Source organism: Phyllobates terribilis, unplaced genomic scaffold, assembly GCF_046119375.1.
Source record: "Phyllobates terribilis strain yellow unplaced genomic scaffold, ASM4611937v1 Scaffold_2__4_contigs__length_985480577, whole genome shotgun sequence".
Taxonomy (NCBI): Eukaryota; Metazoa; Chordata; class Amphibia; order Anura; family Dendrobatidae; genus Phyllobates; species Phyllobates terribilis.
Genome location: NW_027362762.1, coordinates 950,317,361 through 950,343,440, shown reverse-complemented (window position 1 = coordinate 950,343,440; position 26,080 = coordinate 950,317,361). Strand labels below are relative to the sequence as shown.

General features: G+C 48.4%; 1 protein-coding gene across 2 annotated transcripts in view; it reads right to left on the bottom strand.

Moving 5' to 3' along the window:
• The window catches only part of LOC141239531 (gastrula zinc finger protein XlCGF66.1-like), a 33,563-nt gene extending 8,159 nt beyond the window's left edge, over positions 1-25,404 (bottom strand). Inside the window, exons 1-3 of one of the 2 annotated variants that reach the window (XM_073668545.1) lie at positions 25,296-25,404; positions 5,420-5,578; positions 5,175-5,324 (exon numbers count right to left, since the gene is read on the bottom strand). In XM_073668545.1, the coding sequence (XP_073524646.1) occupies positions 5,175-5,324; positions 5,420-5,527 (258 nt within the window). In that variant the 5' untranslated portion in view covers positions 5,528-5,578; positions 25,296-25,404. The remainder of the gene's footprint in view (positions 1-5,174; positions 5,325-5,419; positions 5,579-25,295) is intronic. The other variant, XM_073668546.1, reaches the window with a different exon arrangement.
• Between the last annotated feature and the right edge of the window lie 676 nt (positions 25,405-26,080).

The following is a 26,080-nucleotide window of genomic DNA, read 5'->3' as shown; positions in this document are numbered from 1 at the left end:
GTTAAAAGATTGGTGAACTTCTGACTATCTTTGCTTCAGAGACTATGCCTCTCTAACAAGCTCTTTTTATACACAGTCATGTGGCTAAGTTGAAAATTTACCTGTGGCGCCCCTGAGGGTTCGACCGCCACAGGAATGCTGCACTTCTTTAATGGAGTGTGGTGTTCCTCCTCTGAGGTAAGCCTGGTGTGATGGTAGTGTTCTAGCCTTTTGCATCCAACACCACATTTCCACCAGAGGGAGCTAGTATGCACTAGGTGCTGCTCCCCTGTAACGACTGGGGAACACAAAGTGGTAGGAACCAGTTAGTGGGTGTGGGTGGAGGAGCAGTTAGTTTGTGACACTTCTAATTTCATATTTAAGAGAATGCCATCTTTGATCTTGGTCCTCTTTGGTTCTTCTTTGGGTCTTTTCGGTCCATCTGACCTGTGTGGTCTCTGGCAGTCTGTCTGTCAAGTGGTCGTACTGTGCTGTCAAAATACTGTGTGTTAAGTGACTTCCCTCCGGGAGCGCAGATCCTGTGTGGGCCTGCACCGGTATGGGACACAGCCCTCGTACCCCGATCTATGGGACGAGAGGCAGGTTGCAGACAAGGAATGTCTCAACCCGGCCAAGGACCAGGATCAAGAAGGCCCGGGAGCTTTAGAGTGTGGCTCCCTAGCAAATGGGTCCCGGGGAGGATGCAGACGGAGCGGAGTACGCCACCTGTCCTCGCCTACCTGATCTATTCAGAGGGATTCCAGCTGCAAGAGGGGTACCGGCCCCCGACACCCGACATCGTACTCTATGTCCAGGAAGGGAAAGCCCGGTTAGGCCCTGAGGATCCCGCCGGGCTTCGGATGGAGAGGAATTGCCACCCGAGCCCTACACCTGAGAGGAGCTCACAGGGAGACCCGGCCTATCTACACACGCACAGACGGGAAAGGGTAAAGTCTGTAGTGCAGGAACACTCTGGTGTAGGGACGCTACCTAACACTGTACTTCCTCGGAGGTAGTCGGACCCCCGTCCCTGGTGGCCGCAGGACTCCGCGAGGATTAGGGAGAAGCCTTGCGCTGCTTGAGAGAACTGTGAGTAAAGCCTCGGAAATTCATCCCTATGGCCTCCGGACTGTTCATTACGTGCCATACCACGCGACACGGTGCCCGTACTCCCACACTACTACCCCCCTTTATCCCGTCCTGCCTGCCCTGAGGCCACGCTCCGCCTGTGGGGAGCAGCGAGAACTTTGGCCGCCATGACACCAGGCCTCAGTGGACTGTAGCGGCGCTGGTGGCGCATCACCAGACACCACAGGTGGTGTAGTCGATAATACCACTCAACCCTGATAGCCCTTACATCCTTTTTAATGTGACGGCCCTGGGCATGGAACGGGTCCAGGCCACGGCTGCATCCCCTCAACATCTGACCCAGCTCCGAGTATCCCCCATCTTCCCAGGGCAGGGCTGCGAGCGTCACATCACTGGCGTAGTCGGCAGGATATCGTGCCCGCAGCAACGGAGAAAAGTGCCCGTTGCTATCGGGTACTGTGTGCCTTACACCTTGGACTGTCGTTTTACACTTAAAATGGCGCCCACCCAAGAAGAACAGGCGCCATGATGCTGTGAAAAGACTGTCTTTGTACACCTCCCATCGTGGGCTGGACTCCCGGCTTGGCGCCAAAAATGTGGACTGCCCCTTCCATCAGAGACTGTCCGCGGGGTAATGCTCGTCAAACTGGATGGGCTGAACGAAGGCGGGCCTGTCAGCATGCCGCCCAGGAACCGCCCTGAAAGAGGAGGAAGAAGAAGAAAAGCAACAAGGTGCGGCCATTGCAGTCGGGGCTTGGCAGTCAACGGAGGCAGACATGGATGTCTCTGGGGAGCAAGACCATGAGACCACTGAACCCGGTTCAGGCCCTTCACCCGGCAGAGAGCAAGGCGGCAGCGTATTGACTCCGGGAGATATTGAGTTTCTCCACATGGAAGCTCTGGGACTTGCAAGGAGACAGAAGGAGGCCCAGGAGGCGGCAACGGTAGCGTGGAAAGCGGAGATGCTGCAGCGTATCCGAGACCGCCTCCGAGGAGTGGAGGTTCCAGGACCAGTCGACTCGGAGGTCGAAGTGGAGAGTGACCTAGCGGCAGGTGAGAGTGCAACCCCTGCCCCGGCTGCAGAGCCATCAGAGACTATCTTGGACCTCATGGTGGAGTACATAGTCCCCCACACAGTCACCTGGGAGCAAGCGCTAGCTCCTGAGCTGCAATCGGCAGCCATCGGTGGGGACCTGCGCTGTCGCGAAAGCTCAGAAACGGAGGTGCATGGAGCTGCGGAGGAGGCTACCGGCTCCAACCCGGACTGGTCCGCATCTCCCGAGGACTTGCAGCAACCCGTCCTCACCCCGCTACCTGTACCAGCGGTGACCTGGCCCGAGGCCGAGGAGTGGGCCTGGGAAAACCAGGGGGGCGACCTAATGGGCTTCCCGCGGGAGACCCGAGCAGAAGCGCGAAGGAGGAGCCAATGGTGCAGTGATCAAGTCTTCCAGCTAGCACAGGAGCAACGTCGGCGGGAGCAACGCTGCGAGCGCCTCGAGGTGAGAACCAAGGCTGCGAAGACTCGGGCGCGTCAGGAGGAGGCCACCCATCCCAGTCCCCGATATGAAGGCCAGATTGTACATTTTCACCATGGAGAGGGCTGGGGGTTCATCCGGAGTCCCATGTTTCAGGACGATGTGTTCGTCAACCGGCGGGACGTCGAGCCGCGCCTTAAGAAGGGACACCCCGGCCGTAACCTCTCCCCGGGCGATGCTGTGACTTTCACTCGCCACCAGGGGGAGCGTGGGTGGTACGCCCTGGACGTCCGCAAAGTGTCTGGGAGTGACGCCACCCCGCCCTCAGCCTCAGGTGACCGGCTAGCCTCTGTCAGGAGGAATGAGCCCTTCCCTCCAAGACAGCCCCAAGTCTAAAGCAGCCCCCGGCTGTTGTTGTTTATGGTTTAGATAATTGCTGCTATTTTTGTGTTCTTTTTCCCTGATACAGAGACTTTGGTCCCTGCGGACTATGGCAGGCGGCGGACTGCATTGTAAATAGTTACTCATCTATTTAGGTGCTTCCTATTGGTTTTATACAAACCCGTGCCTTCATTCTACCTCAGACCTCAGAAGCAAAACCTGTCTGGAGTGGCTTGTGTGGGGGTCCAACTCCGGATCTTCATGCCCTGCAGCCACCCCAGGGCCCACGTAGAGGGTTTAGGGCAGGTCCCTCTTTGCTCCTGAACTGACCGTCGTCACCTTTAACCAGTCCGCTGCCTTGATCAAAAAGTCTCTTGTCTTAAGTTATAATTTTGCACTTTTATATATTTGTACATTTATAATTTTATACTTTTGCACTTTTGTATTCTCATAACTGTTATGCAACGTTACAAGAAACGTGCCTCCCATAAAGGGATGATAGTTTTACTTGTTTATATAAAAATTAATTTTCCTGGGTGTTACTTCCTTTGCAGCCCGCGGACGTGCTGTGTTTTACCAGGGAGGAATGTGGCGCCCCTGAGGTTTCGACCGCCACAGGAATGCTGCAATTCTTTAATGGAGTGCGGTGTTCCTCCTCTGAGGTAAGCCTGGTGTGATGGTAGTATTCTAGCCTTTTGCATCCAACACCACATTTCCACCAGAGGGAGCAAGTATGCACTAGGTGCTGCTCCCCTGGTTACAGGGAGACTGGGGAACACAAAGTGGTAGGAACCAGTTAGTGGGTGTGGGTGGAGGAGCAGTTAGTTTGTGACACTTCTAATTTCATATTTAAGAGAATGCCATCTTTGATCTTGGTCCTTTTTGGTTCTTCTTTGGGTTTTTTCGGTCCATCTGACCTGTGTGGTCTCTGGCAGTCTGTCTGTCAAGTGGTCGTACTGTGCTGTCAAAATACTGTGTGTTAATTGACTTCCCTCCGGGAGTGCAGATCCTGTGTGGGCCTGCACCGGCATGGGACACAGCCCTCGTACCCCGATCTATGGGATGAGAGGGAGGTTGCAGACAAGGAATGTCTCAACTCGGCCAAGGACCAGGATCAAGAAGGCCCGGGAGCTTTAGAGTGTGGCTCCCTAGCAAATGGGTCCTGGGGAGGATGCAGACGGAGCGGAGTACGCCACCTGTCCTCGCCTACCTGATCTATTCAGAGGGATTCCGGCTGCAAGAGGGGTACCGGACCCCGACACCCGACATCGTACTCTACGTCCAGGAAGGGAAAGCCCGGTTAGGCCCTGAGGATCCCGCCGGTCTTCGGATGGAGAGGAATTGCCACCCGAGCCCTACACCTGAGAGGAGCTCAGAGGGAGACCTGGCCTATCTACACACGCACAGATGGGAAAGGGTAAAGTCTGTAGTGCAGGAACACTCTGGTGTAGGGACGCTACCTAACACTGGACTTCCTCGGAGGTAATCGGACCCCCGTCCCTGGTGGCCGCAGGACTCCGCGAGGAGCAGGGAGAAGCCTAGCGCTGCTTGAGAGAACTGTGAGTAAAGCCTCGGAAATTCATCCCTATGGCCTCCGGACTGTTCATTACGTGCCATACCACGCGACACGGTGCCCGTACTCCCACACTACTACCCCCCTTTATCCCGTCCTGCCTGCCCTGAGGCCGCGCTCCGCCTGTGGGGAGCAGCGAGAACTTTGGCCGCCATGACACCGGGCCTCAGCGGACTGTAGCGGCGCTGGTGGCGCATCACCAGACACCACAGGTGGCGTAGTCGATAATACTACTCAACCCTGATAGCCCTTACATCCTTTTTAATGTGACGGCCCTGGGCACGGAACGGGTCCAGGCCACGGCTGCATCCCCTCAACATCTGACCCGGCTCCGAGTATCCCCCATCTTCCCAGGGCAGGGCTGCGAGCGTCACATACCCTCCAGATGTTTTTCTTTAGTACTACTTACTTTTCCAGACAGTTTTTAATCCAATTCCAACTTTTTGGAGATGAACTGTCGCCATTAATTTCTAAATGAGTATATATTTTTTCAAATGAAATGGAAAAATGTCCAACGTTCACTTTCTGATCTGTGTCCTATGTTCAGTTGTGGATAAAATATGGCTATAATAAATTTCCAAAGCAATGCATTCTTGTTTTCTTTACATTTTGCACAGCGTCCACATTTTTTTGGAATTAGTGTTGTGTGATGTCCCAGCAGTCCCGGCAGCGCTCACCTCTCCGGTTAGAAGCTCGTTGATCTTGTTGTTAAGTTCTAGAATCTTCTGCTCGTGTATCAGAGATGGAAGAGGCGTCTCGGTGATGTCACTCTCAGTCTGGCTCCCTCCTTCTGACATGCGGGGGGACTTTTTCACTACTGTGTAATCCTGTGTATGGCGAGACACTGATCACTACATACATTCTAATAAATAATTCACCTTTCCGTCATTGACATGTTTAAGATGTCACGTGGCTCTCTTACCTCTCCAGTTATCAAGTAGATTATCTCTAGGGTGAGATCTAATATATCAGCAGCCATGTGGTTCCTGTGCTTGTCCATCGCTGGTGGGTCATTTGTGGAAAAAACCATGGTCTTTCAAATAAAACTTAAGCTGTGAGAGTCCTGTACCTAAAAAAAAGCCTGCAGAAAAACATGGAGGACTGAAAGTAAAATCAGATTTGAAAGAACATATTCCATGAATTTTACAGTAAAATCACCCTAATAGTCAAAGATAAATGAATACTCACAGCATGAGTATGGAGGTGACTTAGCTATTGAGGTGTCTCCTAAACACTGAATGGCCACTTTATTAGAGACACTCATCTAGTAGTGCGTTAACCCTCCTTTGGCTTTTAGAATTGCAGCAATTCATCATATCATAGATTCCATTAGGTGTTGAATTCACACTGTAGGAATATTACAGCTTCCACACATTAAGTGGGATAATTAACATGGCCTGAACAGCCTGTTCTAACTCGTCCATGAGATGCCCCATACTATAGGGCCCATAGCCTAGGTAGACAAACAGCAGATCGAGATCTACTGGTACATCTTTGACGAGTCCTGAGAAGATCACAATGGAAAGTTAGTAGATCACAACTGACTGGTTAATCCAATTTTCAGCTAATCCTAATCAAAAAGACATCGAAAAACTGGAGCATATTCAAAGAAGGATGGTGAGCGGACTGCCAACTACTGTATGTCCTATGAGGAACGGTTAAAGGATCTGGGAATGTTTAGTTTGCAAAAAAGAAGCCTAAGAGGAGACTTAATAACTGTCTACAAATATCTGAAGGTCTGTCACAGTGTAGAGGGATTATCTTTATTCTCATTTGCACATGGAAACACGAGAAGCAATGGGATGAAACTGGAAAGGAGAAGATACAGATTAGACATTAGAAAAAAACTTTTTGACAGTGAGGGTGACAATGAGTGGAACAGGCGGCCACGAGATGTGGTGAGTTCTACTTCAATGGAAGTCTTCAAGCAGAGGCTGGACAGACATCTGTCCGAGATGGTTTAGTGAATCCTGCATTAAGCAGGGGGTTGGGAACAATGACCCTGGAAGTCCCTTCCAACTCTAACATTCTTGGATTCTATATCATATACAAGTCGTTAGAGACACTACGATACAGTGAATTTAGGGATACTCGGGATATTAAACATCTCATGACGAGGGCAGAGCAAAGTGCCGCAGTGCGCAGGTGCCAGGAAAGTTCAAAGAGCTCCGGTACCTGCTCACTGCAGTACTTTACTCTGCCCTAGTCAGGACAGAGAACTACACCTGCGCAGGAACGCGATGCCGGGGAGATTGTGTGGATGACATAGGACGCGTCATGTGGATGACATAGGACGCGTCATCCACACAAAACACAGAAGGAGAACAGCATCGAAAGAAGAAGGGAGGTGCCAGACCAGGACGATCGACACCCATGGGACCGGATTGCCCCCGAGGTGAGTATAATAAAAGCTCTTTTTCTTCTCTTGCAGGTCGGATTGGGGGCTTATATACAGCATTATAGAATGCTGTATATGGGGGGTGAAAGGTGTTGGCCGTATCCCACATCGGTCAAACCTGGTGACAGGTTCTCTTTAATACCTCAGCCATTTTTGTTCGTTATAAAGCAGTATTTTTATTTTTTTGCCAGAAGCCATATGTTTTTGATTTTTTTGTCAATGGATCTGTATGAGATCTCTTTTTTTTCAAGATGACTTATTAGTGTAAATATAAAGTACTGCTAAATTTTATTAGAGGTAGGGGAATGAGGAACAAGCTGAAGGGCTGAGCCCACTTCACAAGTGGCAGATGCTGGCTAAATTAAAGGGGTTGTCCACTACTAGAACAATCTCTTCTCAATCAGCATGTTTGGCCCCGTTAAAATAAAACACTTATACTCATCTCCGGTGATGACGCAGCTCCAGTGGTGTCGGTACTTGCTCTCACGGGGCTCACATGTAGTTGTTATGTCACATGAGGCCTGCACCCCATCTGTGCTGACAACCCCCCTTCGGACGTATAAGCAATCAACAGGTATTGAGCGCTGCAGCTGTCCGCACAGGGGTAACATAGCATAACAACCTCACATGAGCCCCAGGAGAGCGAGTGTTGACATAGCTGGAACAGCGACAGCACAAGAGATTAGTATCAGCTTTTTTATTTTAATGGGGCCAAACATGGGGAATTAGAAAGGGTTGGCCAAGTAATGGACAACTCCTTTCAATAGCAGGCTTCTGTGACTAACAGCAGCTGCTGGAACTGAACTCTGTCTGCTGCTGTTAACCACTTAGATGCTGCTATCATCTCAATGCCGCATTGATAGTGGCATTTACATGGTATAGTTGGGGTGTGCTCGCACCCAACGGCTTCCATCGGCTCACCGCATGAAATCCACATGAAATGTTTACTATATTAGTACGTTTTTCCTAGTGTTAAAGGGGCATGCAATCTGCTAAAAAAAATTCCTTTAAGAAATGTTTGGGGGACGATATCACGTTGAACAGGCTGTGCTGCAGTAAATGCGAAGCCTTTTGTGTTCTTTATTGTTCAAACGTGTTTCGGCGCCAGTCCAGTTTTTTATCTTGAGAAAGGCCCCGTCCGGTGGCAAAACGCGTTGGAACAATAACGAACACAAAATGCTTCTCAAACCGTTCAACGTGATATTGTTTATTCTCTACTACTAAAAAAAATTCCTTAAAAATGTTGTGTTGCTAGTGAGACAACTAGAAGAAACAAAAAAATTCAAAAACATGCAAAATAAAAATCGCCCACTGGAATGTGTCAATAAAGCTATAACTTGTCCTGTATATTCTACCGCATTACCAGAGAGGTGCGATTGTCTCCAAAACAATAGTGAGAGCTCCTCAGCCTGACATTAACCTCCCAATGGCAGATGCAGTCATTTATTCATTCAGATAGTAATGTTACTCCCCCAGCTAACAGTGCAGTGTGTGGGGGGAAAATAACAAACACACAGAAAAAAAAAAATCACGTTTTAAAAAGTTAGCCCACCTGATTATATTTTATGACTGTGTCCCCCAATCAAGTCTTTCATTTTTCTGGCCTTCTTTTTTGCTGAACAAATTGCAATTTTAAATAGCATGATTTTTGAGGTACATCTATTGTTTTTCTTTTTTAAACTTGCATTTTTGGGGGGATAGAGCGTTTTAAAAAAATAAAATAAAAAATACTGAAATTTTGCAATATTTTGGGTTTTCTTTTTTTTGGCAAAGACGAATTTATATAGTTTTACTGCTTTTGCATTTTCTTCCAATCGACGGAGCTGCATGAAAGCTTGTTTTTGTTCCGGACAATGTAAAGTTTTCATTTTGGGGTAAATACTAACCCATATTGATCACGTAAAAAAAAAAAGAAAAATCAAAACCTAATGTTGCGTGTGAGCAAGAGGCCGATCCCCAATATTCTCAAGATCTCTGCTTGCTTCTAGGAAATGAAAATATCCAGAAGGTTGAAAATGTTACCCACCCCCCAAAAAAAAGAAAAAGAAAGGCTCCTAAATGCTGTTTTTAGGATCTACCATGAGTTATGATAGCATTACCTCAACATTTTCAAGATCTCTGCTTGCTCTTTTTGAATTAAAAGGACCCAGGGGCTAAGAAAAACCCAATATGCTCACACAGGTGCAAGGTTTGACGCAATGTATCAGGACTCTGTCTCCTATTAAGCGGCAAAGCTTCATTGAAGAATATATAATCAAGGAACTCACCAGATTTTCCCCTGGCAAGAAGTAGAAGTGACACAAATTAATTTTAAAACGCATACATTTTTATTGCATAATCAAATATTAAAAATTAAAAAACAGGAATATATGCTGATAAGTGGAAGAGCTGGAGCCTAACAAAGTTATATATTAGCGATATTTGAAAAACAAACCACTTTATGGTCTACTTACATGATAATTATTATAGATAATAAATAGCAATGATACAATGTTCTAGGGAGATATTGCATAAGCACATAATTAATAAACATCACAAAAAAACGAGACAAAAGTTGGAATAAAACTCATGGTGTAGATGCAAACTGAGCTAATAATAGGGGTCACTTATTTAATAAATACAAACGTCCCACAGAAAATAGGGACTACAGATTTTATATACTCAATTTACTTCACTATTGCGGGATTCGCATCATGACCAAGAGTTACACCAAATAGTCCCCTGCATGGATGTAACTCAATAAAGTGCTGATGTGCTCAGATAGACTTACTGGCCATCCCAATCAAAAAAGTGCCTTTGTGCTTACTAATTCCCTTGGACTCTCACTGACCATTAGAACCTATTTGTAAAATCCACAATCTACTATATAATCGGCTTATCCCATCTGTCTGTCTGTCCAGGAAATCCCGCGTCGCTGATTGGTCCGGCCGCGGCCAATCAGCGACGCGGGATTTCAGAACAAGATGGCGGCTGTTAGCGGCTCATCTGCCGCAGGGAGGTCAGCGGCGATGCAGCCGGGAGATGACCGGAACTAGAATTCCCTTGCGTTAGAATCGGGCAACCATCTAGTGCTCATATATTTGCTAAGTAGCTATGAATGGTATTTGTGAATAGTGTTGAGCGAATTTGTTTCAAATTCGGGTTTATGTTCGGGGTTCTGGCTTGTTCGCGCCAAAAAATCATCTCCGCCCATGAACATCCCCGATTTGCCACGCTGTCACACAGATGTTATCTTTGTGTCCTTAAAAAGGTCGGTCAGGGGTGCCCGAATCTGTTCCTTGGAGACCGGTTTTGGACAATTTTGGATTGTCTCCACCTTATTCACTTGCAGCTTTACTTTGCTTCTTCCGACTATGTAACCCAGGTATTTTCCCTTCTTTTTTCCGATGGCACACTTCTTTGGGTTTATGGTAAACCCCCCTTTCCTCAGAGCATCCAGCACAGCCCGGACCTTCTGTAGATGATTTCCCAAATCCTGGCTGAATATCACAATATCGTCAAGGTAATCTGCGGCCTACTTTTTGTGAGGGGCTAAGAGCCGGTCTATGGCCCTCTGGAAGGTAGCTGGGTCTCTTTGCAGCCCGAATGGGTGTAGCATCGGCGTCTCTGCCCCGTGCTAGGCAGAGACGCCGTCCCTCTCACCTCCCCACTCCTGGCGCGGCGTCCTACAGCGCTTCTCTCCCCGCTGCTTCCGGCACGCGCTCCTTCCCCAGCAGTGTGCTTAGGGCACGCGTGCGCGCGCTCCCCCGCTCTTAAAGGGACCGCGCGCACCGTCCTAAGGAGTCCCCGGCCAATTGCCGGAGGACCTCCCATTTATAAGGCACCTCCTCCAAAATGGAGGTGCCCGAGCTATGTTGTTTGCACTGTGTCTCACCTGTGCTTCAGCCCTCAGGTTCCGCTGCTAGCCTGACTTCCCGTCCTGCATGCCAGCCTGTTACTTGCCTAGTCCGTCAGACCGCTCACCTGGGAGCATCTTCTACTTACCTGCCTTGTCTGCCAGTCCGCTCACCTGGGAGCGTCCTTCAGTTACCTGCCTGTTACCTGCCTCGTCTGTCAGACCGCTCACCTGGGAGCGTACACCAGTTACTTGCCTGTTACCTGCCTTGTCTGCTGACTGCTCACCTGGGAGCGCCCACCAGTCACCTGCCTGTCTCCTGCCTCGTCTGTCAGACTGCTCACCTGGGAGCGTCCACCAGTTACCTGACTGTTTCCTGCTGTCTCAGTCTGCCCGCTCACCTGGGAGCGCCCGCCAGCTACCTGTCAGGTACCCGCCTCGCCTGTCTACCCAGAGACTGCCCCGGTCACTTGCCGTGACCACCTGCCTATCTACCCAGAGACTGCCCCGGTCACTTGCCGTGACCACCTGCCTATCTACCCAGAGACTGCCCCGGTCACTTGCCGTGACCACCTGCCTATCTACCCAGAGACTGCCCCGGTCACTTGCCGTGACCTCCTGCCTATCTACCCAGAGACTGCCCCCATCACTTGCCGTGACCACCTGCCTGTCTACCCAGAGACTGTCCCCGTCACTTGCTGTGACTACCTGCTTGCCCTCCCTGGGAGTCACCCGCTTCCTTACAAGGACTTCCCCCTTGTATTGCAGCTCAGAGGTTCCACTTCCCGGACCCGTAACAGTTAGCTCGGGCCATGGAACCCGGTGGCACCCAAGCTCCCTCGCTCTCTGACCTATACCATGAACTCTCCCGTCAGAGATCCCAGCAGGAGTCCATCCTGAACCACCTGCGGAATGTCAACTCCCGCCTGGACACACTGTCTGCTCCACCAGCAACCACCGCTAGTGTCACGACTCACACCCCGGCAGCACCGTTGCCCACCAATACCATGGCATCCTGTCCCGGACCCCGGCTGTCTGCACCTCCTCGCTTCGGAGGTGACCCCGCTCAAGCTCGGGGCTTCATAAACCAGTGCACCCTGCACTTTGAACTCTTGACTCACCAGTTTATCTCCGACCGGGCCAAAGTGGCATTCATCATGTCCCTTCTCACTGGGGAGGCACTGGCATGGCTTAACCCCCTGTGGGAGAGAGGGGATCCCCTGGTGTCCGACCTGTCGTCTTTCCTCATTGCTTTCCGGAGAGTCTTCGATGAACCGGGACGAAAGAATTCATCTGCCTCCTCTTTGCTACGTCTCCGTCAAGGGAGTCTCACCGTGGGCCAATATGCCATACGGTTCCGCACCCTCGCTTCTGAGCTTGCCTGGGATAATGAGGCCCTGGTGTCCGTCTTCTGGGAGGGCCTTTCCGGTCGGATTAAAGATGAGCTCGCCGGTCGGGATATTCCTACCACCCTGGATGACCTGGTGTCGTTGGCTACCCGGATTGACATCCGGTTTCAAGAACGCACCAAAGAGACCACCCGTGAGAGAAGGTTTCCCCGCCTAGCTCCTACTTTCCAGAAACCTGTCTCCTCTTCTGTCACTCCCCGGGCACACTCACTCGAGCCCATGCAGGTCGACCAGACCAAGATGGTCAAATCTCGCCAAAAGTCTCGCCGAGCCGAGGGGAGCTGCTTCTATTGTGGCAGTAAGGAGCACTTGATTCGTTCCTGCTCGGAGAGGCCGGGAAACTCCAGTGTCTAGGACCGCTCGGAGAGGTCGCCCTAGACAAAAATAAGTCCTCTCCAACCCTGACTTTGTCTGTATCTATCTCCTGGGGAGAGACCCGTCACTTTGAACTCGCCCACCTGGATTCTGGATCCGCTGGAAACCTCATCTCCCAGTCCCTGGTTGAGAAATACCGTATTCCCACCAAGTCTCTGGCTGAACCCTTGTCAGTCGCCTCAGGACTCCTTCCGGTGACCATCCTGCTCACCACAGAACCCATAACCCTGCAGGTGGGAATGCTGCACTCTGAGGTAATCTCCTTCAATGTGTTGCCCGGACTCTCCCACTCCCTATTGCTAGGTCTACCTTGGCTCCAAACACACGAACCCGTGTTGAACTGGCATTCCGGTGAAGTACTCCGGTGGGGGCCGGACTGCCATAAGACCTGCCTGGTTCCGGTTCGTCCGGTTCGTCCTCCACCTACCCCAGCTAATTTACCTGGTCTTCCGGCTCCTTACTGGACCTATGCTGACGTCTTTGGTAAGAAGGAAGCAGAGACATTGCCAACTCATAGGCCATATGATTGCCCGATTGACCTGGTTCCTGGCGCCACTCCACCCCGTGGGCGTATTTATCCGTTGTCTGCGGCCGAAACCCGGGCCATGTCTGAGTACATAGAGGAGAATCTGGCCAGGGGATTCATCCGGAAGTCTACTTCCCCGGCTGGAGCCGGATTCTTCTTTGTCAAAAAAAAGGATGGCTCGCTACGCCCCTGTATTGACTATAGAGGACTCAATCAGATCACGGTTAAAAATAAATACCCCCTTCCGCTCATCTCCGAGTTATTTGATCGCCTTAAAGGCGCCAGGATCTTTTCCAAGCTGGATCTACGTGGAGCGTATAACCTGGTCCGTATCCGTCAGGGAGACGAGTGGAAAACGGCATTTAATACCCGTGACGGACACTATGAGTACCGTGTGATACCCTTCGGTCTCTGCAATGCTCCCGCCGTCTTCCAAGAACTGGTCAACGACATCTTCCGTGACCTTCTTTACTCCTGCGTGGTGGTATACCTGGACGACATCTTGGTCTTCTCTCCGGATCTTCCCTCACACCAGAGGGATGTTCGTCAGGTCCTGCTGAGGCTCAGGCAGAACCACCTCTATGCTAAATACGAGAAGTGCCTTTTTCAGCAGACCTCTCTTCCATTCCTGGGCTATGTTATCTCCCAGACGGGTTTGCGAATGGATCCCGAGAAGCTCTCTGCTGTCCTAAAGTGGCCCCGTCCGGAGGGCTTGAAGGCGATACAGCGATTCCTGGGCTTCGCTAATTACTATCGTCTCTTCATTCCTCACTTCTCGTCTCGGACTGCGCCCATATCTGCGCTCACCCGTAAGGGAGCAAATCCCAAGGTATGGCCACCCGAAGCTGAGGAGGCCTTCCTTTCCCTGAAGCAAGCCTTCTCCTCTGCCCCTGTGCTGCACCGTCCGGACTGCAACAAACAGTTCTACCTGGAGGTTGATGCTTCCTCCTCTGGAGCCGGAGCGGTGCTCACCCAAAAGTCTTCTTCCGGGAGAATGGTAACCTGCGGCTTCTTCTCTAAAATCTTCTCCTCCTCTGAGCGCAATTACTCCATTGGAGACCGAGAACTGTTAGCTATTAAATTGGCGCTGGAGGAGTGGCGTTACCTGCTTGAAGGGGCTCTATACCCGGTGATCATCTACACGGATCACAAAAACCTGGCATATCTCCAAAATGCCCAGAGACTTAATCCACGTCAGGCCCGGTGGTCTTTGTTTTTTGCCCGCTTCGATTTCATCCTTCATTTCCGCCCGGCGGACAAGAATGTCAAAGCTGATGCCTTGTCCCGATCCTTCCTGTCCTCCGACCAAGAGGAGGAGCCTATGCACATTATCGACCCCTCCAAGGTGATGAATGTGGCCCCCCTGGATTTGACTCGTCTTCCACCCGGCAAGACGTTCGTGGCGCCTCCTGACCGTGAGAAGGTTCTTCACTGGGGTCATTCTTCTAAACTTGCTGGCCATGCCGGCCAAAAAAAGACCTTCCTACTCATTTCCCGGCATTACTGGTGGCCTACCCTGTGTAAGAATGTGGTAGACTTCGTCTCTGCATGTTCATCTTGTGGCCGCAACAAGGTTCCCAGACACTTACCAGCTGGTCATCTCCTGCCGCTTCCCATACCTGTTGCCCCGTGGCAACACATCGCTATGGACTTCATTACCGATCTTCCTGTCTCTGCCGGGTGTACTGTCATTTGGGTGGTCGCTGACCGCTTTTCTAAAATGGCCCACTTCATTCCCCTGCCTGGTCTTCCATCTGCACCTGAGCTGGCTAAGGACTTTATCCGCCATATCTTCCGTCTTCATGGCCTACCCCTCCACATCGTGTCGGATCGAGGAGTTCAGTTCACCTCGCGCTTCTGGAGAGCCACATGTAAACTGCTGGACGTCACCCTGGACTTCTCCTCCGCTTACCACCCTCAGTCCAATGGTCAAGTGGAGCGGATCAATCAGATCCTTACCAGCTATCTCCGGCACTTTGTTAATGCCCACCATTCTGATTGGGTGGACCTCCTCCCTTGGGCCGAGTTTTCTTACAATAACCACGAGAGCGAGTCCTCTTCCAAATCCCCGTTCTTTGTTGTCTTTGGCCAGCACCCCCGGATTCCGTTTCCCGTCTCCGCCTCTGTGGACAACCCTGCTGCGCAGTCTCTTGTCAGCGAGTTTTCTACCATTTGGGAGAGTACTAGATCCGCACTTCTTCTGTCCTCCGAGCGGATGAAGAGATATGCTGATAAGAGACGTCTGGATCCGCCTCAATTCCGTCCGGGAGACAAGGTTTGGCTCTCCTCCAAACATGTACGGCTCAAGATACCCTCCTACAAGTTAGGTCCTCGCTTCATCGGCCCATTCGAAATCCTCAGGCAAATTAATCCGGTGGCCTACAAACTAAAACTCCCGGCCACCTTACGGATTCCTAACTCCTTCCATGTGTCTCTCCTCAAACCCGTTGTCTTTAACTCTTTTTCCAATAATCCAGGTGCCCCTCCTGTTCCGGTTTCCGCTGATGACGTCTTTGAGGTAGAGAGTATTCTGGCCTCCAAGAGGGTAAGAGGAAAGACCTTTTTTCTGGTAGATTGGAGGGGGTTTGGTCCTGAGGAGAGAACTTGGGAGCCCAGGGAGAACATCAACGCCCCGCTTCTCCTTGAGAAATTTCTTTCTGGCCAAAAAAAGAGGGGGCCTAAAGGGGGGGGTACTGTAGCATCGGCGTCTCTGCCCCGTGCTAGGCAGAGACGCCGTCCCTCTCTCCTCCCCACTCCTGGCGCGGCGTCCTACAGCGCTTCTCTCCCCGCTGCTTCCGGCACGCGCTCCTTCCCCGGCAGTGTGCTTAGGGCACGCGCGCGCGCGCTCCCCCGCTCTTAAAGGGACCGCGCGCGCCGTCCTAAGGAGTCCCCGGCCAATTGCCGGAGGACCTCCCATTTATAAGGCACCTCCTCCAAAATGGAGGTGCCCGAGCTATGTTGTTTGCACTGTGTCTCACCTGTGCTTCAGCCCTCAGGTTCCGCTGCTAGCCTGACTTCCCGTCCTGCATGCCAGCCTGTTACTTGCCTAGTCCGTCAGACCGCTCACCTGGGAGCATCTTCTACTTACCTGCCTTGTCTGCCAGTCCGCTCACCTGGGAGCGTCCTTCAGTTACCTGCCTGTTACCTGCCTCGTCTGTCAGACCGCTCACCTGGGAGCGTACACCAGTTACTTGCCTGTTACCTGCCTTGTCTGCTGACTGCTCACCTGGGAGCGCCCACCAGTCACCTGCCTGTCTCCTGCCTCGTCTGTTAGACTGCTCACCTGGGAGCGTCCACCAATTACCTGACTGTTTCCTGCTGTCTCAGTCTGCCCGCTCACCTGGGAGCGCCCGCCAGCTACCTGTCAGGTACCCGCCTCGCCTGTCTACCCAGAGACTGCCCCGGTCACTTGCCGTGACCACCTGCCTATCTACTCAGAGACTGCCCCGGTCACTTGCCATGACCACCTGCCTATCTACCCAGAGACTGCCCCGGTCACTTGCCGTGACCACCTGCCTATCTACCCAGAGACTGCCCCGGTCACTTGCCGTGACCTCCTGCCTATGTACCCAGAGACTGCCCCCATCACTTGCCGTGACCACCTGCCTGTCTACCCAGAGACTGTCCCCGTCACTTGCTGTGACTACCTGCTTGCCCTCCCTGGGAGTCACCCGCTTCCTTACAAGGACTTCCCCCTTGTATTGCAGCTCAGAGGTTCCACTTCCCGGACCCGTAACAATGGGCTTCTGGTATACTGGAAGCAACCATCAGGTGTAAAAGAGGACATATTCTTCTTGGCACTTTGAGAGAGGATGAGTTGCCAGTAACCTTTTCTTTCATTAGGTCCATGGAGGTGATGTATCTGACTGACCCTAGCTTCTCTATGAGTTCATCATCGCGGGGTACCAGATACACATCAAATTTAGCCCCCTACTTTGAAATCTCCTTGCGCCGGCTTCGGGGATTCTATATGGCTTTTGTTTCACCTGCAAATGTGGTTCTGTCAGGATTCCATGTTCAACAATCAGCGTACATCTTGTCAACTCCGAAAACAGGTCCCAGTTCCACTGAAGCACTCTTAGTGTCACCTTGTGGTCGGTTCCACCAAAATGGAGTTTCAACATGGCTCTCTGTTGCTCTGCCTTGATGGATAGTGGCACAAGAGGATTTTGGAAGGGAGAGGTGGTAGCAGTTAAATGGCAGGTGGGACAGGACTTAGGATATCTTAGGATTTCACGATGACATCTGGGCCAATAATACTGCCGCATGACCCATTCTTGAGTTTTGTCCATCCCCAGATGGCCACCCAAGACGTGGATGGGCCCTGTCCAACACCCTTTGTCTATAGGGTCTTGGTACCAACAATTGCTCCACTATCTCCTCCCTCACCTTAGTAACCCGGTACAATAAGTCCCCACTCAACATGAAATAGGGAAACCTGGTGTCATCCCCCGACTCCTCTGCTATGCCATTTATAACTGTTACCTTATTGAATGCCTCTTTTAGAGTTAGGTCCGTATGTTGGGGGAACCTCAAATTTTCCCTGGTCACCCCTATCTCAGGAATGTCTGCCTCAGGGGATACTATCTTCTCCTCTTTGCCCTTTTACATAGAAGGGAAACTCATAAAACTCTGGAGTTGGTGAGACTTTTTTTTAGGGCCAACCCATTTCTTCCTGAGTGTCGAGGTCTCCTTCTCTCCCCCACAAGTCCCAAAACAACACAAAGTCCCGACTTATGATATTGGGTGCAATAAACCCTGAACCACACCGACCTCATGGGACTCAGAACCTCGGGCCATCTCAATAACCACTCTGGCCACCGTAGAGTCTTTAGTATCCCCTTGAATGCAGCAAACACCCATCTTCTTGACGGGGATCAATTGGAGAGAGAGTGTGGCCCTCACGAGGGTCAGCAAACTCCCTCAGCCTAGTAGTCCAGTCATTTGCAGGTCATTCATATTTACAGGACAAGTTTGGGGTCCCTTGCTGGGTGGACAGTCCACACTACAAGCTGGATATGTGTAGAATGAGAATCAGCATCCCATGCTACAGTCCATTTGCTCGGTGGTCAGGGGACAATGGGCAGCTATATGACCAGGGCCGTGGGCAGGACAAATCCCAGGGCAAATCACACTTGCTTCCTGGGGATCTTGCCCGCACCTCTAACATCTCTAACACCAACTGTGGTAGATTGATTAACTTGCCTGCACATTGAGGTAGACACAGAAACACTGTCTGTTTAAACCTTCCGCTGGGTTTATTAACCCCTTTAAAGCCCATGACGTACTAATATGCGTCTGTGCCCTGGGACTTAAGAGCCTGACCTGTATTAGTACATCATCGCGATCACGCGCGCACGCAGGCTGTGGGGGCGCGATCGCCGCCAGGTGTCAGCTGATTGTCACAGCTGACACCCGGTACTATGTGCAGGGAGCGGTCCCGCACCGCTCCCGGCACATTAACCCCCGCAATGCTGCGATCTAAGTCGATCGCAGCATTGCCGTGGCTAAGGGGAGGTGATCGCAATACTCACCTCCTCTCCCAGCCTCCAGCGCTGTCTGACGCGGCTTCCCGGGTGCTGCCATGACGACCCGATGTCGTCATAACAACATCCGGGTCACCAGACAGCAGGAAGATTTTTTGGTCATGCGCAGTGCATGACCAAACAATCTTCTCACTGTGCAGCGCTGACTGCCTGCATAGCACAGGGATGGTGCTCCATCCCTATGCTATGCAGGCAATCAGAATAAAAAAAAGTGAAAGTCCCAGAGTGGGACAAAGTAAAGAAGTAAAAAAACTCTCAGAAAGTGAAACAAAAAAAAAAAAAAAATTGTAAAAATAGAAAAAAAAATAGAAAAAAATAATCCACCAAAAATAAAAATATAATGTACCCATCAATAAATATTATTATGAAAGAAAAAAAAAGAACAATAAAAGTAAACATATTTGGTATCGCCGCGTCCGGAACGACCTGACCTATAAAAATGTCCAACTGGTTAACCCCTTCAGTGAACATGGTAAAAAAAAAAAAAAAAAAACGAAGCAAAAAACAATGCTTTCTCATCATACCACCAAACAAAAAATGAAATAACACGTGATCAAAAAGACGAATATATATAAAAATGGTACTGCTGAAAACGTCATCTTGTCCCGCAAAAAACAAGCCACCATACAGCTCCATCATCTGAAAAATCAAAAAGTTATAGCTCTCAGAATAAAGCGATGCAAAAAAAATAATTTTTTCTATAAAATAGCTTTTATTGTGTAAAAGCGCCAAAACATAGAAAAACAATATAAATGTGGTACCGCTGTAAACGTACTGACCCGAAGAATAAAGCTACCTTATCAATTTTAGCACACGCGGAGTAGAATAAAAAAATAAAAAAAAAACAATTCCTGAATTGTTGTTTTTTGTTTATTCTGCCTCCCAAAAATAGGAATAGAAAGCGATCAAAAAATGTCACGTGCCTGAAAATGGCACCAATAAAAACGTCAACTCATCCTGCAAAAAACAAGCCATCACATGACTCTGTCGGCCAAAATATGGAAAAATTATAGCTCTCAAAATATGGCGATGCAAAAACTAGATTTTACAAAATATGTGTCTTTTAGTGTGTGACAGCTGTCAATCATAAAAACCCGATATCATTCTGGTATCTCTGTAGTCGCACCGACCTGAAGAATAAAGTCATCTAATCACTTATACCGCACTAGGAACGTCGTAAAAAATAAACGCTAGGGCTGGGGTTGGAGTTAGGGTTGTGCTAATGTTAGGGTTGGGGTCATGGTTGGGCTAGGGTAGGGTTAGGGTTGGGGTTGTTTTTTTTTTCAAAAGTAAAAAAAAAAGAAAAGATGACGATATGGCAACTAGGGTTGAACGCAAGTGCTCGCTACTTGAGTTTCCATCGGGTGCTCGGGTATGCATTGAGTATTGCAGGTGCTCGAGTCTCCGCCCCATATGCTTCGCGGCCAAAAAAACCTCGCGGGGATTGCCTGCCATGCACGAGCGATCCCCGCATGTTTTTTTTGGGGTGTCTAATAACCGTGAAACATGCGGGCGGGGACTCGAGCATTTCACTTGAGCACCCGTGATACATGGTGCATACCTGAGTACCCGATGCAAACTCATGTAGTGAGCACTTGCGCTCAAGACTAATGACAACTTATTCAATATGATGACCTAATGTCATCAAATTCTGTGTCATACCTCTGGGTTCAAAATGTTCACTATACCCCTTGATAAAATCCTTGAGGGGTGTAGTTTCCAAAATGGGGTCACTTGTGGGGGGTTTCAACTATTTAGGCACATCAGGGGCTCTCTAAACGCGACATGGCGTCCGCTCTTGATTCCAGCCAATTTTGCGTTCAAAAAGTCACACAGTGCTCCTTCCCTTCTGAACTCTGCCGTGCGCCCAAACACTGTATTTTCCCCACATATGGGGTATAGGCGTACTCAGGAGAAATTGCACTAAAGTTTTTGGGGTCCATTTTCTCCTCTTACCCTTGTGAAAATAAAAAAATTGCGGCTAAAACATCATTTCTGTGGAAAAAGTTTGATTTTTTTTATTTTCACGGCTCCATGTTATAAACTTCTGTAAAGGACTTGGGGGTTCAAGGTGCTCACCACACATCTAGATAAGTTCACTGAGGGGTCTAGTTTCCAAAATGGTGTCACTTGTGGGCGATTTCCACTGTTTAGGCACATCAGGGGCACATCCGCTAATTATTCAAGCAAATTTTACAATCAAAAAGTCAAATGGCGCTCCTTCCCTTCCGAACGCTGCCGCGTGCCCAAACAGTGGTTTTCCCCCACATATGGGGTATCTGCTAACTCAGGAGAAATTGCACAACAAACTGCATAGTGCAATTTCTTCTGTTACCCTTATGAAAATGCAAAAGTGGGGGCTGAAAAACATTTTTGTGGGAAAAATGTGAAAATTTTATTTTTACGGCTCAATGTCATAAACTTCTGTGAAGCACCTGGGGGTTCAAGGTGCTCACCACACATCTAGATAAGTTCCCTGAGGGGTCTAGTTTCCAAAATGGTGTCACTTATGGGGGGTTTCCACTGTTTAGGCACATCAGGGGCTCCCTAAATGCAACATGGCGTCCCCTAATTATTCAAGCAAATTTTACATTCAAAAAGTCAAATAACGCTCCTTCCCTGCCGAACCCTGCCATGCGCCCAAACAGTGGAATTCCCCCACATATGGGGTATCTGCTTACTCAGGAGAAATTGCACAACAAACTGCATGGTGCAATTTCTCCTGTTACCCTTATGAAAATGCAAAAGTGGGGGCTGAAAAACATTTTTGTGGGAAAAATGTGAAAATTTTATTTTTACGGCTCAATGTTATAAACTTCTGTGAAGCACCTGGGGGTTCAAATTGCTCACCACACATCTAGATAAGGTCCCTGAGGGGTCTAGTTTCCAAAATGGTGTCACTTATGGGGGGTTTCCACTGTTTAGGCACATCAGGGGCTCCCTAAATGCAACATGGCGTCCCCTAATTATTCAAGCAAATTTTACATTCAAAAAGTCAAATAACGCTCCTTCCCTGCCGAACCCTGCCATGCGCCCAAACAGTGGATTTCCCCCACATATGGGGTATCTGCTTACTCAGGAGAAATTGCACAACAAACTGCATGGTGCAATTTCTCCTGTTACCCTTATGAAAATGCAAAAGTGGGGGCTGAAAAACATTTTTGTGGGAAAAATGTGAAAATTTTATTTTTACGGCTCAATGTTATAAACTTCTGTGAAGCACCTGGGGGTTCAAATTGCTCACCACACATCTAGATAAGGTCCCTGAGGGGTCTAGTTTCCATAATGGTGTCACTTGTGGGGGGTTTCCACTGCTTAGGCACATCAGGGGCTCCCCAAATGCAACATAGCGTCCTGTAATTATTCAAGCAAATTTTACATTCAAAAAGTCAAATGGCGCTCCTTCCCTTCCGAACCCTGCCGTGCGCCCAAACAGTGGTTTTCCCCCACATATGGGGTATCTGCTTACTCAGGAGAAATTGCACAACAAACTGCATGGTGCAATTTCTCCTGTTACCCTTATGAAAATTCAAAAGTGGGGGCTGAAAAACATTTTTGTGGGAAAAATGTGAAAATTTTATTTTTACGGCTCAATGTTATAAACTTCTGTGAAGCACCTGGGGGTTCAAATTGCTCACCACACATCTAGATAAGTTCCCTGAGGGGTCTAGTTTCCAAAATGGTGTCACTTGTGGGGGGTTTCCACTGTTTATGCACATTAGGGGCTCCCCAAATGCAACATGGCGTCCGCTAATTATTCAAGCAAATTTTACATTCAAAAAGTCAAATGGCGCTCCTTCCCTTCCGAACCCTGCCGTGCGCCCAAACAGTGGTTTTCCCTCACATATGGGGTATCTGCTTACTCAGGAGAAATTGCACAACAAATTTTGGGGTCCATTTTTTCCTGTTACCCCTGCGAAAATAAAAAAAAATGGGTCTAAAGTAACATTTTTGTGAAAAAAGTTAAATGTTAATTTTTTTCTTCCACATTCCAAAAATTCTTGTGAAGCACCTGAAGGGTTAATAAAGTTCTTGAATGTGGTTTTGAGCACCTTGAGGGGTTCAGTTTTTAGAATGGTGTCACTTTTGGGTATTTTCTGTCATAAAGACCCCTCAAAGTGACTTTAAATATGATGTGGTCCCTAAAAAAATGGTTTTGTAAATTTTGTTGGAAAAATGAGAAATCGCTGGTCAAGTTTTAACCCTTATAGCTCCCTAACAAAAAAAAAATTTGGTTCCAAAATTGTGCTGATGTAAAGTAGACATGTGGGAAATGTTATTTATTAACTATTTTGTGTGACATATCTCTCTGATTTAAGGGCATGAAAATTCAAATTTTGAAAATTGCAAAATTTTGAAAATTTTCACCAAATTTCCGTTTTTTTTTCACAAATAAACGCAAGTGATATCGAAGAAATTTTACCACAATCATGAAGTACAATATGTCACGAAAAAACAGTCTCAGAATCAGGAGGATCCGTTGAAGCGTTCCAGAGTAATTACCTCATAAAGTGACAGTGGTCAGAATTGTAAAAATTGGCCTGGTCATTAACGTGCAAACCACCTTGGGTTGTAAAGGGGTTAAGAGTTACTGCATAAACCATGCAACTTTAGCAAAACAAACACAGCCTTCTTGACCTAACAGGAAAGCAAAATATATATTATGTCACAGTCCTTGTTGCTACGGGAAACCACCCGCTTCAGGAACAAACAACCCAAGGTTTAGCTTTCCTTCACATGGCAATACAGCTCCAGAGCTTGTGCCTCCAGGCCCTCCCCACACCAAATGCTATAATAGGCTGGGAATTTATCCTCTGACCTCCTCCCTCTCTACAGGTGTTCAATCACCCTAAAACTAAACATGGCTAATTAACTACTCTCTACACTTCGTGTGCTGGAACATTTTTTCTGTTTATATTACTGGAGTTAACAGTGCTACATATATCCCCTCCAGTAATATGCCAGTGACTTTGTCACAATATATATAAAATTCTTGCTCTGTAAATGTCAGAGAAATGCTGTTATTGGTCAAAAGTTCTGGTGTGAATATGAGGATAAAATGAAGATAAATGCAATTTATACTTAAGGAGGCTGTCCACTAATAATCGGACAATCCCCTTAAGGAATGAGAGGGTGTTGTCCAATTAGTGGACAACCCCTTTAATTACAGATGGTTAAATCAATTTGAAATTAATCAAATTTGTCCAGGAATGCACCCCCCAAAAAATCTGATTCACCAAATTCTGATGTTTTTGTGATTAGTTTTGCAGAAATCGACAATCTTCCTGATTCTAAAGGCTGGGAAGGGACAAAATTAAAATAAATTGTACTCCTCTCTCTCAAAGGCCAAGGAAGAAACAAAAAAAATGTCTCCCCTCTGTCAGTCTGTGAAAATTGGACCACACTCGGACGGCGGTGTCTGTTTTTTCCGAGCTATAGACCTGTAAAGCCGATTTTGATCCCATCCTCGGATCAAAATCTGACATGTCTTCGCAATTTTCGACAGACTGCTCGATCAATGAAAAAGCACAGACATGTGAATGTCCCGATAAGACTTTCATAGGTACAAATGCTATTCTTGAAAACCATATCCAGGGTTCAAGGACTGATCGCCTTTTCTCGGGGGCAAGAAGGAATTTTTCCCCATGTGAGACAAATTGGTTGAAGGTGTCCTCGGGTTTTTGCTTTTTTCTGGATCAACAGATTTAGGCATAGGGATTTTGGTAATACCATTATTAGAATCACAAGAGTAATACAAAGTATAAAACTAATTTAAAAAAAAAAAAATTATAAACGGGTACATTTTTAATTGTAATAGTGCAGCAATAATAAAAATGGTTATAATAATAATACATTGGTGAGGCCTAGTCCCAGTTAGTTAGTAAGTTAGAGTAGTGTTAGTGTAGGGAGTACAATTGGGGGAGGAAGGTTGAACTTGATGGACCGAGGTCTTTATTCCACCTACGTTACTTTGTTACTATGTATAGCACTCGTACGTGAAAATAGGACTTGATTCACATTGAATAAATTTCAGGCAAATTAATTTTCCCGGCTGAATTTGAGAGAATCTGCTGAAGTCGAATTTGGGCAGATTCGCTCATCTCTACTAACGACGAGAGGTGTAAAAAACAAAATATTGGAAATGGCCCTACAGAGCAGTGGTGTGTTTCTGTGAATGATCCTGCGTGTACATCGGCCTTTATCATCCCTATTCGCTATGTTGGACACAATGTCCTCCAGAGAGAAGCATCTCAGTCACATCTTACATATCTGAGGTAAAATGAAAGCTGCTCTCTCATTGGTTGCTCTTTTAAGATGAAGGCTGAGCTCTGATTGGCTGCTCTGTTAAGACGAAGGCTGAGCTCTGATTGGTCGCTATGGGCAACAAAGACAGTTTTACTGCAAGACGGTTCTTATAAATGAGGCCTGAGAAGCGTCGTCCTGTACAGACCTCACGAGGGGAACGCGGGGCTGTGATGGTGGCCCGGCCTGTGCTTTCCCACAGCACCACCGGCAGCAGCAGCAGCATCACCTCCCCCCTTTCCACTCCTCCATTATTAGCAGCAGCTGCATTGTGCTCCTTCCCCCTCAGGCTGCAGCATTCAGTCCCTTCCCCACAGAGAGCAGCACGTCCCCCCTTCCCTTCCCTCTCAGACCGGCAGGAGCACATGTGACGGTGGGAGCCGAGCTCTCCGGCCTCCATTCTTACCTCTCCTGTGGTCACTTGTGGCTTCCAGAGTCCTTCTCCGTTCAGGACCTTGAGGACGGTGGTCATGTGACCGTGATGTCACCGCAGGTCCTTTAGCCCTCCTAGCCTTATGACAAAGAGCTGGCATAGTCAATGCAGTATCCATGTTGTCATGGAAACCCACCAGAAATCTGGTTCCAAATCCGGCCGTGCTTGTCATCATGATCGTCCTGCGAAATCAAATTATTTCTCCTTCCAGTCAATGAAAAAAAAAAAAGACGCATAATTTGTATCACCATGTTCGTAAATAATAATAATAATCTTTATTTTTATATAGTGCTAACATATTCCGCAGCGCTTTACATACATTATCGTCGCTGTCCCCATTGGGGCTCACAATCTAGATTCCCTATCAGTATGTCTTTGGAGTAAAGTTGAGCTCCCGCTGTGCGAAAGCCGAGGATTCTCAAACTGTGTGTGTGAGAGCAGAAAGTTCACTACATTACGGGAGATTTCAAGAAATCTTATTCACATGCTACGAAATATATCCGCAGCGTCAATCGAAAGGAGCTCCGGGTATAACGTCTGCAGAACGTCCATCCAGTGCGAGTTTCACCCTTTGCTTTGTAAAAGGTGAAGTGCTGTAAATACTTTGTCTAGAAGCTCGTTCAGACGTCAGATTTTCTCATACGAGTTCTCCCGGTATCTTCCATGGATGGAACTCGTACGTATTATAGTCTATGGGGTAGTTCACATGTCCGTGTACATTTTGTGGTCTGCACGAATTTATGGGTCCATGAAAAAAA